A 13462-nucleotide genomic window follows, 5' to 3' on the forward strand; every position below is an offset into this window, starting at 1 on the left:
GAATCAAACACTAGGTTAGCTCTACTGTGAAATAATTAAACTAAAGATACATGTATTCGTAAGAGTTACATTTAGTGTGAATTTTGATGAATCATTACTAACATGGTGCAACAACATGCAACACGTATGGATGGTGGATTATTTAGGTGGATTAAATCAGGTATTTCTCGGGTAAAGTAGCATATACTCCATTATACATAACAGTCCCACATCCAAAACTTTAATTTAGTGTACAAGTTACAACGGAATATAGCAAAAGTAATAATGCAGAATGGTCCTTGTTATATTGAAATATAAATATCATAATACCAAACTAACTGTTTTATTTACTGTTGGATTTCATATCCTGGCCTTTCTATCATACATATTATGGTCAGATCAATGTAGTGGGGTAAAAAAACAATTGTCTCTGAAGAAAGTAATAAGTAGCATAAAATAAAAATTCCACCACTACAGGTTGAAAATGTAAAATGTGTACGGTATATTTTCAGTGGCCAACGTATGGATATGTTCATCTGTGCAAGATGTCCTGAGAGATGGATACACAATTAAAATAAGATTTGTAGTCTAGATTGACTTGATGGTCCAAAATGTATTTTAGACCATAATGATTTTAAAAAAGATACTTAAGTGTTGAATAAGAGGACATACAGTAAAATTGATTCTATTCTCTCAAGACAAATGGAGAGATGTGTCCTTTGATGTCACTGGGGAGAAAAACACGTACAAAGACTGTACAATATAACCAATTTTTATTATAAAATAAAAACTAGTAGCACCTTGTCTTTTAGAGTTTTGGTCAGATTGGGTAGACAAAATGAGTGTTTGATTTATTCTGATACACAAAGACAAATTGTGACTGTCGAAACAAATACTTTTGGTCATCACAACTGGTACAATTTCATTGTCATATTTTACTAGTTAACATGCAGGCAATAATTGCATCAGACATTAAACATCATAGAAAAAGCATATTACCCAGGAAACACCCCCCATAAAATATCTTTTGTACTGAATAAAAAATTAAAAAAGAAAATGTACTCTTACATGATTGAATCTTGGATTTACATCTATTTGTTTATTTGATTTACCTGCTTGAGTTTTGAATTATCTTTGAACTTTGACAGCAAAATGTGTGAATTTTAGGCACAGATTAAACAGTTAATTACAAGGCCAGCCTCAAAGTAGGCAAATGGATACAAAACAATGTTAAGCATTAAGAAGTACTGGATAATACAGATTTTTGGCCAATAAATATAGAAAAAAAACACTCACACATGCTAACAAATTTGATATTTCAAGTGTTGCACTGCAAGTACCACAGCCGCACGGCATTACACTTGCTCTTGACAGTGTTTTCTCACGCTCAGCATGACACATCAGAGTGTGTAGGCCTACAAATCTCTTTTTCAGGCAGAACACCATTCTCTGTCCGGATATCAAAGGCACAGTTTTTACTTTCAGCACTGTCAATATAAAACAAGTGCAAGTTATTTGTCATATCGTAATAAAAGAAAAACATAGTAACAAACGAGTTATTATTAAACCTCGAATGAAAACTGGCATTTATGGTCGTCCTATGTGCCAACATATTCCAGTGTGTCTGCTTTCAACGGACCATCAAAGACAAGATTTCACCCTGTTTACTTAACATATCAAATACTAATTGGACTACTAATGATGTATATTCGCATGGTTTGTAGAAATTATATTTATAGAACAAATAAGTGAAATACACTTTTGTTTTGCTGCTCCCTTACAGGTAAATAAGGCTACAGTAATGTTTACATCTGATGAATGCAATTATTGACTGGCTACTTGGGAGGTACTGTCCATGTACTTACAGAACTGGGTTGCATAGAGGAACCATGTTCACCATTTAAAAATAGATTTCCTTATAAAACAACCTATAAAAAGAAATCAATAAATGTATAAAATCTGGTGGAAATCTAAAAAAAGAGCTGATGTTTTTTGTTGTTGTTGTTGTTCCATAAAAGGCACAAGAATGAAAAAAAAAGAAGTCCAAAAGTCAAGTCAGGGCAGGCAGGCTTCTGCTTTGGCAAAAGAACCACTTTAATATTGTAACTGGAGTGATTGTGATGGGATTGCTTTGGTTGTTGATTCCCGCTCTTTCAAATAGTGGTTGTCAATAATCAGCACTGAGGTTCACAGGAAAGGCCTCAGATTGCAATCTATAGTTTCAGCTCAGCCAAACACATTGTGTTTTTCAGGCTTAGGATTTCCTTAACCCCCACGCTAATACAACAACAAAGAAGTTTCAAGCTGGAGCTTTTCAGAGAGCTGCAGAGCAGGTCCTCTGAGAACTTAATGTCCACGAAGCTGGTCCAGCTGGGTGTAAACATTATCAGCTTGACTAAGTTCCTCAAACACCGGCAGAAGGTTGAGCAGCTCAGCGTCATCCACGTCATCAAACCATGACACCACAGGAACCTGTCAAAAACAAACAGTCACTCACAAACGGTTGGCTTTTAAGTAAAATAATCACATGAACTGCACCTGGCAGTTGTCAAAGGTTGTTACACAACTTCTGAACCAAAAAACCCAAGCAAAAGTAACCAGGGGCGTACAATTTTAATCTGTCCTTAATGTGTCTTGCATGTTTAATCTGTCCTTAATGTGTCTTGCATGTGCAGTGTACGTAAATCAGGATTAGAACTGATATATTCAGCAACTATTATGATAATAATAAAGTGGTTTTAGTGATTTTTCAGATTTCAGCAGAAATGGACAAAACAAAGACATATGATGGTATTATAGTGGTTGTTTCTCACTATACCTATCCACTATTTAGTATATTACAAACAAAAAGTTGCCATGTTCTTGTCAACTTTTTACAGAGGAGCAATAGAAAGCATCCCGACTGGCAACATAATGCACGGGATGTGCCCGGCCCAGGACTGTAAGGCGTGATGGTGATTAAAACCACCCAGAACATCATTGGTACTCATCTACCGAGCTTCATCTATATTGGTGTAACCGTGTCAGGTGCAGATCGAAAAGATTATGAAAATAATCATTAGTTGCAGCCCTGATCAGGATGAAATTAGGAATACACGTGGAATATTGGATATTTCTCAGAATCTAAATCTGCTAACTTGTTTAATTTTTTTGCGTGATTTCTCATTTTGTAAACACTAATCTCACATGGCCAGACCTCCTTCTCATCAAGCTTGAGGTCTGGAGAAAATCTCATCAAAACATTAGCATCATTTCTTGGTCCCTCCGTGTCCCTACCATGTTTTTAAAAACCCACTTTGTGCTTGAAGCTTTTCAGGCCTACGTGAGCTAGATGAGGCAGAGGTGTGAGAGCTGGTGCCACATCTTTTCAGTGATGGTTATCAATATTATTAATAACAATTGTTAAAGCTACATTCAGCACAAGAAGGCACATCATATCTGACAGAAGCAGATAAAAACTCACAGCATTATTAGGGTGGAAGATGTAGGAGGCAGGAGAGTTATCCAGGATGAGGGTTTTGTGGAGATCTCTGCCCAGGCGGCTCAAATCTTTGACATAGCAGCCCTGGTGGAATACACAAGATTCCCGGAATAACCGGGTCCGGAATACACTTGCGTGATCCAGCAGGTCCGTCACTGGGTCTGCATACTGATGGAGGCCATGGGAGGTGGGGAGCAGGTGAGGGAAAGCAGGTTGGACTAATGAAGCACTGTCAACTAATGGTGGATATTTAATTCTAACAGCAAATAGGTAAAACATCACACATCCAAACAAATCTACTAATCTGGATTAGGTTGCACCAGCTATTCGTACATCAAGTTCTACATTTGTGTTGTAAAGTCACATTTAAGTTCTAAATCGCCAAACTTTCTAAGTCAGAACATAAAAAGAGTTGCTGCATCAGCTCCAATAAAACACAGAAACAAACTATAGCGGCTATTACTGGAGGACTACAAGGCAAGAAAAAGCAGAAAACAAACTGATAAATCTGACATGACATCAAAAATCTTCACAAAAAATATCTATTTTAGGATCTGCTTTAGTATCTGATATACTGTACCTTTGCGAGACTGGCTGTAAACAGCACACATTCAAACAACTCTCCCATTCTCTGCAGGAACTCATCCACGTACGGCCTCTTCAGGACATACACCTGCAATCCAAACAGACCATTAGTAAACAGTCCCACCAACAGGACTATTTAAACGTAATTTACATGTCTTCTGCCTTCCGTCCGTCGGCTGCCAATGGCCCGTTCCTGAAACAAGTAATCAAGAATAGGCCGTGCCAGTGTTAACCAGCCTATCCTGGATTACTTGAACCAGGCAGAGGCCCACAGTGGATGCTGACCTACAGATGGGGTCCCGGGTATCACATTTCTGAGTTAATTACATTTCCACCTGTCCACTAGTGAGAAGCTCTGTGCCCGAGTTCAACAAATGCTCCAACACAGTATGCTAGTTAAGCACATCTTCACAGAGGCAGTAATATGTACTGCATCACTTATCATGACATTTTAGATGAACTGGGCTGAAACGACTCATTTACTTGCTGATGCATCCACTTCCACTTTCTCTTCCCTGTTCAACATCTGGCCAGTAGAGGGCTCCATACGCCCATCGGAACAAAAACCTGGCTGATCATTTACAAGACCCATCCCTATTCAGCTCAGCAACTGCTGCAAACACATCAACATACATACATACACGAACCCCTCCGCTCCACAGCAAACACACTCATAAACAGCATTTTACCTGGTGTGTGGTCCCCTCTATCTCCACAGGAACGATGAAGTCTGCATTACTAATAGGCTGGAGGGGGAGAACACAGAGGGAGTTGGTTGGCACGCTCATTCACATGGGCCGCGCTGTGTACGTTCACATGGCATTATATAACAACTGAACACTAAGAAGCAGACTGCACACCGCTGCCATAAATCACAGTGAATAGCCGACACAAACCGAATGTAATTCACTGGATGTTCCTCGAGCACATGCGATGGTTTTAGAGAAGAAATATTAAGAAATAAATCAGAGCAGAACCAATGTACCACTGCTATAAACATTTACCTGATGTTTTATATTTCTGGTGAATCAAATGGAGCTTTCACTCAAACTGTACATAAATACTAGACATACAAAAATTAAGCATTGATAAGAAACTTAATTGGTGGCCAAGTGGAGGATTTCTTTGCTTTAGTACCTTGAATGAGCTGTGCACCAGGGTCTCATCCAAGTCTATGACCACGCATATCTTCCCTTGGTCCTGGGCCTCCATCTCAGGCAGGAGGCTAGGTTCAGGTTGCTAAGAAGACAAAACATTTTTTTTAATGGTACTGTCCAACACACACCTATATCATTTGTCTTGTGCTTGGTTTACACCTAATGAGCATTATTGGCCCTGATAGTATACTGACTCATATGAAAATCAGACTGTGGCCGTTAAATTTCCCCTCTGGGAAATTAGACTTAGTTTTAGAGCTGCATGTATGTGTGGATGAAGGAGTGAGCCTCTTTATTTACGATAACAGCTGCTATCTTGCATATCTTTAGGATAAGCATATTTATGTCTTTCATTATATCGGAAGAATACATTAGCTTGATATAATCTCATTTTTAGAGATCCAGCTTTCCCCCTTTGTTGATATTGTTATTATTCTAGGCTGATGAGCACAGCCAATCTGACATGAATCATCAATATATTACATAATGTACACATGTTATCCATTGAGGATGGAAATTTAGATTGAGAACAAATAACACACACGAGGAACAGCAATATTATTTCACCAACTAATCAATGCGATTTGGTTTCATTTTAGATCCAGATAATAACCAGGCCCTACAGATGCTGCTTCCTGTTTGCTCCTGATGCTGGAGGACGCTCCTCAATGTGAACAAACATGGCATCTCATTAAAATGCCCCTTACATGGTACTGAAGCTCTAATCAGGCTGACAGCGTTCACCAGCGCGGCCAGCCGAGTGCAGCAGGCACTCAAGGCTTTATTTTTTGTATCCACCTCAGCAATTACGAAGCACACAATACACCATTCTCTACGCGCCGTCTGCCTAAAGGATTGATCGTCGCTCTGACGTTCTTCTCTTCCTTGGAGGATCAAGTGTGAACATCAAAGTGATTCCATATCCGCAGACAGTTGCGGTTAGCTTTCAAGATGTTCACAGCAGGTGCAGTAGTGGTTTTAGTGCGCACTGCAGTTTTACAAAATAATGCTTGAAGACAATAATAAGCACATTTCTAAACAGGCTGTTCACTTTATTTCAACAGATGGCCAAACTATTCATAAATAGCAAGCAGTGTGTGTGTGTGTGTGTGTTTGTTGGTGGGTGACAAGGAAGTTCAATCTTACATAAACAAAAATCAAAGCAAAGACTGAACTGAGGTCTTCAAATTGTTTTCAGTAATGTGAAACATTGCTGGTATAAGAATAGCGTTACCTTGACAACCGTCCCATTTTCTTGCGACTCCAGCAAGGCCTGATGGTGATGTGGTGGTGTTGGTGGTGGTTTGGGGCCATCCTGAGCTTTGAGGCAACAGAAGAGTGCTTTGAAGATGTTACAACTCCGAGGCTGTTTTAGGGCAGACCGGCTCACCTGGCCTGTTAAGCAGAGAAAGAGAGACTTTCATGAGGAAACTGCAAGTTTTCAACATGGAAATGTTGTGGGTCCTTGAAACACACATTAAGTACAATAATCTTCTTGTTTTTCCACACATAAAACACATCTTTTTACATGGAAATAGATGAAAAATAGTATTTAAAGCAATTACTTAAATTCAGTATAATTTGTTAGGAGCTACTTGTAACGTGTAGAAAGAGCTTTCCCTTTCCTAAAAGGCACCATCCATTCATATACAGCGATGGCACAGCCCGCACTTGAAAATCTGTTTTTAATGCGCCTGCCTCTGCTGCTGCTGCTGGAAATGGCTGGTACATGTTATATAATCACAGAGGGCGGGAAAACCCGCACTTTTCAGCACTACCTTCAACAGAAAACATTCCAACCATTTTAAACTCCCAAGACCTTCCAGGGCTGCCTGAAGCTAGCCAGAACAGACAGACAGTCAGTCAGTCAGCCAGCCGGACAAGCAGTCACACCTCAACGCTCTGTGCGGGTCTTTGATCAGTCACCATAACCAGGAGTGTCCCAGACCCACACACAACTTATAGTGAAAGAAAGGGAGAAAAACATTCCTGCGAGTTCCCTCTAGTGTGTTTCATGTGAGGACTTGCCAACATAATTTATATTCATCAATACAGTGCCATCATGGTAAACACAACTATAAAATACACTGTAAGATACTATAAACTACTGTTGATAAAGTGGAGGGAGAAAGAGATTTACTCCTTTTATTTGTCTTTAAATAACCTCCATCTCAGTGCTCAGAACACATAATGCAGACACACAAATGACCATGTTACACAACACCATCCTTAAGAGACAAAGGAGATTGATTTGGTAATTCCTCAGATGTCCTTCATTAGTCCTACACACTATTTTCTGGAAAAAAACAATCAAGATATATCCTTTCAATATATTCCAAATGATTAATGAATCCTAATTCCTGACAGACAATCAGTGTAAGCCAGCCTATTGATTTCCCACAGGAAGGCGGCATTGGCCACGTATGACATAACAGATACATTATATCTCGCCCGCATGAAAGGATGGCATAACAGCAGATTAATCCGGAAAGAGATCTACTTGTGACATTTTATCCCTATTAACCAAATCAATCGAACAAAACATGGACGGAAAAATACACGATTTGTGTATGATGTGATCAATGCAATATGCACGAGCCAGCAGTGAGCCAGAATCAATGAGCAGGGCTTCCTTCAAGGCCGAGGAAAAGCGTGCAAACAACGAAATCTTTGAAACGGCGCCACAATGGGCTTGAGCAGAGGGGTGTGTTTGTGCATTCCGCTGTCAACACCGCGGCACCTGGTATTTCTACAAAGCCCCTCAGTTAATCAACAGCCACTCTGGACCTAGAACCGTCTCTAAAAGGTATTGGGATTTAATACAGAAACGGTGCTGTTGCGTCAAGTAAAATACAAGCAAACTTGGGAACAGTGCAGCAGTCTTTAATGCTTCTACGCACTGATGTGTAACCCCCCACACACTAAAATATGAACGGAACACCACACCATAGTTTATAAATGACCCAAACAGCTTTGTGTACACTGTACTATAGTGCTGCCTGTGGTGACAGACGAGCTCCTCAAGCTGTACCAGGTAGTATAGTAGTAGGATGTGGGATGGTGCCAAACAAGCTGGAACCTGATCGACATAAATACACAGCAGCTTGTTTTTAGGAGGGCTGACCGTGATCACCAGCAGTGGCACCACTACCACTGAGAAGAACTCAGCCATAATCACAACACCACATGTTAAGAACAGAGATGTATTTAACACGAACACACACACACACACACACACACACACAAAAAGAGATTTAAAAAAAACAGAATCAACATAAGCTCTGGATGGCATAAGCAGTGCGTAATGGAGATTGTGAACTTATACTTGACCATATATTCAATTGTAAAAGGGACAATTTAGCTATGGCAAATCTACATTATAATCTCGCTTGTGATGGATGGTATTCAGTTTAACATTTTTTATTCTAACGGTTGTATGTGATCTTTAGGATTTGCAGGTGAAGAAAAAGGGCTTCTGGGCAAAATAGAAATAGTAAATAAGCACATTGTGATTCTTAAAGACTCTATGGATCTGTATCTCATAGTAATTAGATCTACATATTACAGATTTCGTTGGAAAATGTAAAAAAACAAAAAAGGGGGCAATGCGCCTCTTTGACCGCGCGCTCACCAGCGTCCGCAGCGCTCAAACTGTCAAATGGGCGCACTACAGGCTTTCTCAGTCCACCGATCATTATCCTGAAAATATTTAAATAATAAACGCCACCACAACCAAATGTAGCAGGTATAATAATACTTCAAAAAAGCCCACAGAACACAGGCCCGCCTCACCTGTTTTCGGTGACACTTGAACGTCTTCTTTCTGCACTTGGGTGATAACAGAACTTTCCATCTGACAATCACGGAGCCCTCAAAATCCTCAAATCCTGTCCGCGAGCACTGATGGGCATCCCTCATTGGGTTTTATTGAAAAGTCTACTCAATTATTCGCCGAGGTAACTTGTCATCCGCCTCAGTAACAAATCCCCGATGAGAGTAGGATGTATCTGGTTCCTGGGTTTCTTTATTCCCCCGCTTCTTCTTCTTTTCTTGGAGGTCCGCCGCCCGGGGAGGGGGCAAGGCACTTGGATATATATTTTTTTGGAGGGTATATGAGTCTCTGTCAGCTCCGTCGTTTCGGGTTTACCACTACTATTACGGGTAGTATCGCCGAGCAGCCCCCCTCTACCCGTCGCTGCGAAGCCTTCACTCTTGCACCAACAACATGGAGAATCCAGGCGAGAGAAGGAAAACAACCGAGGAAATGGGGCAAGGGAGGGCGGTTTCAAGCCCCCCCTTACTACAAATAAACAACATCGCCCGAAAGGCTTTAAACAGCGATGAAAAACACCGAAAGACGACCTCTATCGTCGGGTTAGATCCAATAAAACCGATTCCCGTGTGCACTTTAATGTAAAATATGAGTTTTGTTGTTATCCGGGGCTTTGTTTTTCTACGGTTGGGACTCCGCGGGCGCCTTGAAACCGTGCTGTTCTCTGATTGGGCGCATGGGGTGTGGGGGCGTGGTCAATGCATTCCTCCCCGTTCTGCATGCGCTGCACTGTCGAACACATTCCAGCGCTGATTTTACAAATGAGATCACATTATTTTTAAATTATTTTAAAAAAACTATGTTAATTTCTCCATCTGCAATAACATATGATTCGTTCGTTTAATACACAAGGAGTGTAATGTGTAATCTTTCTCTTAAATGGGTATTCTTTAGAAGTTTAATTTGGTTTCTTTATTTGTTTATATTTCATAACTAATATAGGTCATTCATTTTGTGTATGTATACAGCCTTTTTTGATTGTTCAACCGTGATCTTTGTACCAGAGATGTTGGAGATATTATTAATCATGAGCCAAAATAATGCAATTATCTCCAAAAAAGTACTGTACAGGCCAATCATTGACTTTAATATATAACCCACAACTGGGAGGATATTATTGTCTTGAAGTTGCTAATTGTAAGCTTTACATTTCACGCTACAGAGGGGTAACCTTTCAGTTTACAAACAAAAAATGTGCAGTTTTAATGTGTATATGTGTAATATATAAGCTGATTCTGATATATGTAATATATCACAACCTTTGATTAGCAAGAAAACCAACAGTTGTTTTTAGGCTTATCCTATTAAAGGATATATTCAGTCAACAGTAAACATACAGTTTGATGGATGTAACAGCAAATGTTACATGCATTAATTAATCTGAGGACCCCCTCCATCTGCACTAAATATGTCCCCACCAGAAGAGTTGTATTGGTAAATGTATCTCATGCAACCCGACATGCCAACTGTAACTGTCCTCAGTTGTACTTCATGTATGGGGTAACAGAGAGCAGAGTGAAACCAATGACCCTGGCTCTTTTCTTATTTTCTCTCTCCTTTTGCTTCCCTTTACTGACACAGTAAGAAAATGAAACTGTAACTTGTTTTTGCCCGAAAACTGCTGGGGGACTTTTCTTTGGGAACCACTGCATTATGGCATTTGCCAAACATGTGTGCAACAACAGGCTCTAATGCAGTTACTTTACCATGGGACTGATGATCATAAACATTATGGTTGCATCGTGTGAAAATACAGATGAGTGTAATATTGAATAAAATATGTTAAAACTTGGTAATTCTTTTGATCTAAATCAGGGAGATAAAAATACATAGACATTTCTATTGTTTCTCTTGTTTTTGATTACAATAAGTTGTAGTCAGCTTCATACAAAGCCTGTGTATTTTATAATCAGTTTGCACTCTACTGAGTATAATGAGAACTAAAACACATTTGTTTGACATTGTTCGCATGAATAGAAGTGGCTTAGACATATTAGGCAATATGGTCAACCAGTGGGTCAAGCTATTTACGGCCTGGAGGTTCTGCAGTGGCTTCTTATTGTCTGAAACCTCTTGAGTAAATCCCACTGATCCCCTCACTATCCACATGTTGAGTGCCTGTGATGTGGAGTTTAGCAACAGCAGATATTTGCTATATTCAAGCACATAACACACTTGACTTATGTAAAGAATACAAACTGCATACATCCTTAAAACAGTTTAGCTGAAGAAATCAGAGAGAAACAGTCAAATAAATGTGTTAATAAAGGAATAACTACACAGTTGAACTGAACACTATCTAATCCCAACACATGTGGGCCCCTTCCACCACAAGCTCAGCCGGTGCCCACAGTGCCCACAATGCAAGACATAAACAAGAATGGCTCTGCTATTTGCATTCCTGGTGTCGGCCGTTTTAGGGCAGCACTGACAGATCTGTGTAAAAAAATATCCAAAATAAGTATTGACCTCACAGCTGTAAAAAGAAAAAAAAAGAAAAAAAAAAGTAATGCGGTTTTAAAGCTGAAGCAACTGTTTACAAAATCTATTTAGAATTAATCATCTTTGCCTGAACTCTGGCGCGTCTTGCCCTCTCCTTGTAATGTTGCATTCCTCTGAGAAAAAGAGCAAAGGGAGAACGCTGGTTTTTGAGGCCCTGAGCTCAGTGTTGAGGGTGCTGCTGTTGTTGTACCCCTGGAAAAAGCTGTGCAAAACATGTGACTTCAAACATCAGGTTCAAGTTAAACCGACATCCATCTTCCAACAGTTAACAGAACTAATGCGCAAGCATGCATGCGAAAAAAATGAACAAACGTGGAAATTAAACTGTGTAGTAGATTTCAAACCTGAAATTCATATTCACAGAGAACGAAAAGAAAATATATGATATGCAAGCCAATGTGATCAAAATAAAAATAATAATCCTGACACACAATTTTTGTAGTGCTATGCTGTGGTTTGTTGAGTGTGACTTTTTCCAATTCTCTTACACATTGAATGAGTGTTATTGCAATTCATTAAATCAGTCAGTTATAGCAAGCCACAGTAGTAAAACATGGAGCGTTCTGCATTTACAAATTCATCAAGGATATCTTTTTGCAAAAATAAATCTGCAAATATGTTGCACGTTGACACAATAAAGCAAATATACTAATACAACACCGGTAAAATAGCTTATCATATTAATGTAAATCGATTGTAAATGTGGGAGAAAAGATTCAGAAATATTCTGTACAAAACTGCATAGCAAAGAAAATCTGTGGTGATGTTGACACAAACACACACACACACACACACAATTTACATCCATCAGGCGTTGTGGTTATATTTCTACATTTCACACCTGGGAATCCACAACGTCTGCTTACAGCCTCATGCACTCTGCCGTGCATTGCTACATCCAATCATGTTGATGACAAACTAGCTGTTGAAATGTGCTTGCAGCATCTGAGCCACATGTAAGGCTGGGCTGTAGGGTCTACAATCATGTGATTTGCTGGAAGTGCCCACCCACCCTCCCCTAGCCTCCCACCTCTGCAGGCCTGCCCCTGAGTGGCCTCTGCAAGGCTATGTTTCCAGGAAAGGGGCCTACTGGACAGGCTGTGAGGCCTAGGCGGGGAGACATTGGCTCATTGAGAAAAACAAAAACAGAGAGGGGCGGTGGGAAGACTCTCCTCTCTTACATAACTCTGCCTCCATGACAGAAAAAAAGTTCCCCACCACAATGCAAAGAAAAACCTGTCCCTCTCCTGGGCGTGCAAATGCTGAAGCACTTCAGGACTGAAATTCAATCAACATCGAAACCAGCAGTGCTTGCTTGCAGTTGCACAATAGTTGCAACTCTTCAGACATACCATCCCTTCAGGCATGTACAATTGTAACTGCATGTACAGGAATATAATCAAATCCCAATGTACAGGAATATAGTCAAATCCCTGCAGCTAATTATATTTCATACGTTTGACCCAATAATACTGTTCCTGTGCAGTTGTAACGACAACATGAAACATGATGCAACGCATAAAACGTGATGTAACACACCGTGTCATTTAATGTGTTGTGTTATGTTGTTCAGCTCTGGTGGTGAGCCATTTACTGTCCTGAGGAGTGTCTTTGGGGGCCTGCACTGCCTCCTTGTGTTCAAAAGAAAGACTGCACGGAGTCTTAAAGTGCATTAAATTCAGTTTCCCCAAAAGTCTTAGTTATGATTTACAAAAGTCTTATATATTTGACTGTCGAGAGATCTTACACACTTATAAATTACAGTTATTGTGTCATTACATATTATTGTGCTGCAGGAAGCTGTTGTGATTTAGGTTAGGTTGGTTTTCTGGGTCCAGGTATTAATTATCTGGGTAAAAAATGATATTAGGAAATATACTTTTATTATTACTGCTGGGAAGCGGTTAAACAAATTTGGTATTCTAA

The 13462-nt window shown here is 39.8% G+C and overlaps 1 protein-coding gene across 1 annotated transcript; it reads right to left on the bottom strand.

Moving 5' to 3' along the window:
* Window positions 1-894: 894 nt before the first annotated feature.
* ctdsp2 (CTD (carboxy-terminal domain, RNA polymerase II, polypeptide A) small phosphatase 2) lies at window positions 895-9677 on the bottom strand. The gene is made up of 7 exons (XM_034537156.1): window positions 8995-9677; window positions 6437-6597; window positions 5183-5284; window positions 4735-4791; window positions 4041-4133; window positions 3443-3628; window positions 895-2451 (listed from the first exon to the last, which is right to left on the bottom strand). The coding sequence occupies exons 1-7, from the start codon at window positions 9053-9055 to the stop codon at window positions 2326-2328; spliced, it is 786 nt and encodes a 261-aa protein (XP_034393047.1). The 5' UTR covers window positions 9056-9677; the 3' UTR covers window positions 895-2325.
* Window positions 9678-13462: the final 3785 nt, after the last annotated feature.

The sequence above is a fragment of the Cyclopterus lumpus genome, chromosome 7 (assembly GCF_009769545.1).
Source record: "Cyclopterus lumpus isolate fCycLum1 chromosome 7, fCycLum1.pri, whole genome shotgun sequence".
Taxonomy (NCBI): Eukaryota; Metazoa; Chordata; class Actinopteri; order Perciformes; family Cyclopteridae; genus Cyclopterus; species Cyclopterus lumpus.

Bases quoted from the DNA above. Each gene is read 5' to 3' on its own strand.
- ctdsp2 (XM_034537156.1), bottom strand. From the start codon at position 9,055: ATGGAAAGTTCTGTTATCACCCAAGTGCAGAAAGAAGACGTTCAAGTG. The intron at 4,792-5,182 runs GTACTAAAGCAA...CTCCCCCTCCAG, and splicing joins TGGTGCACAGCTCATTCAAG to CCTATTAGTAATGCAGACTT. The intron at 4,134-4,734 runs GTAAAATGCTGT...TTTGGATTGCAG, and splicing joins TAGAGGGGACCACACACCAG to GTGTATGTCCTGAAGAGGCC.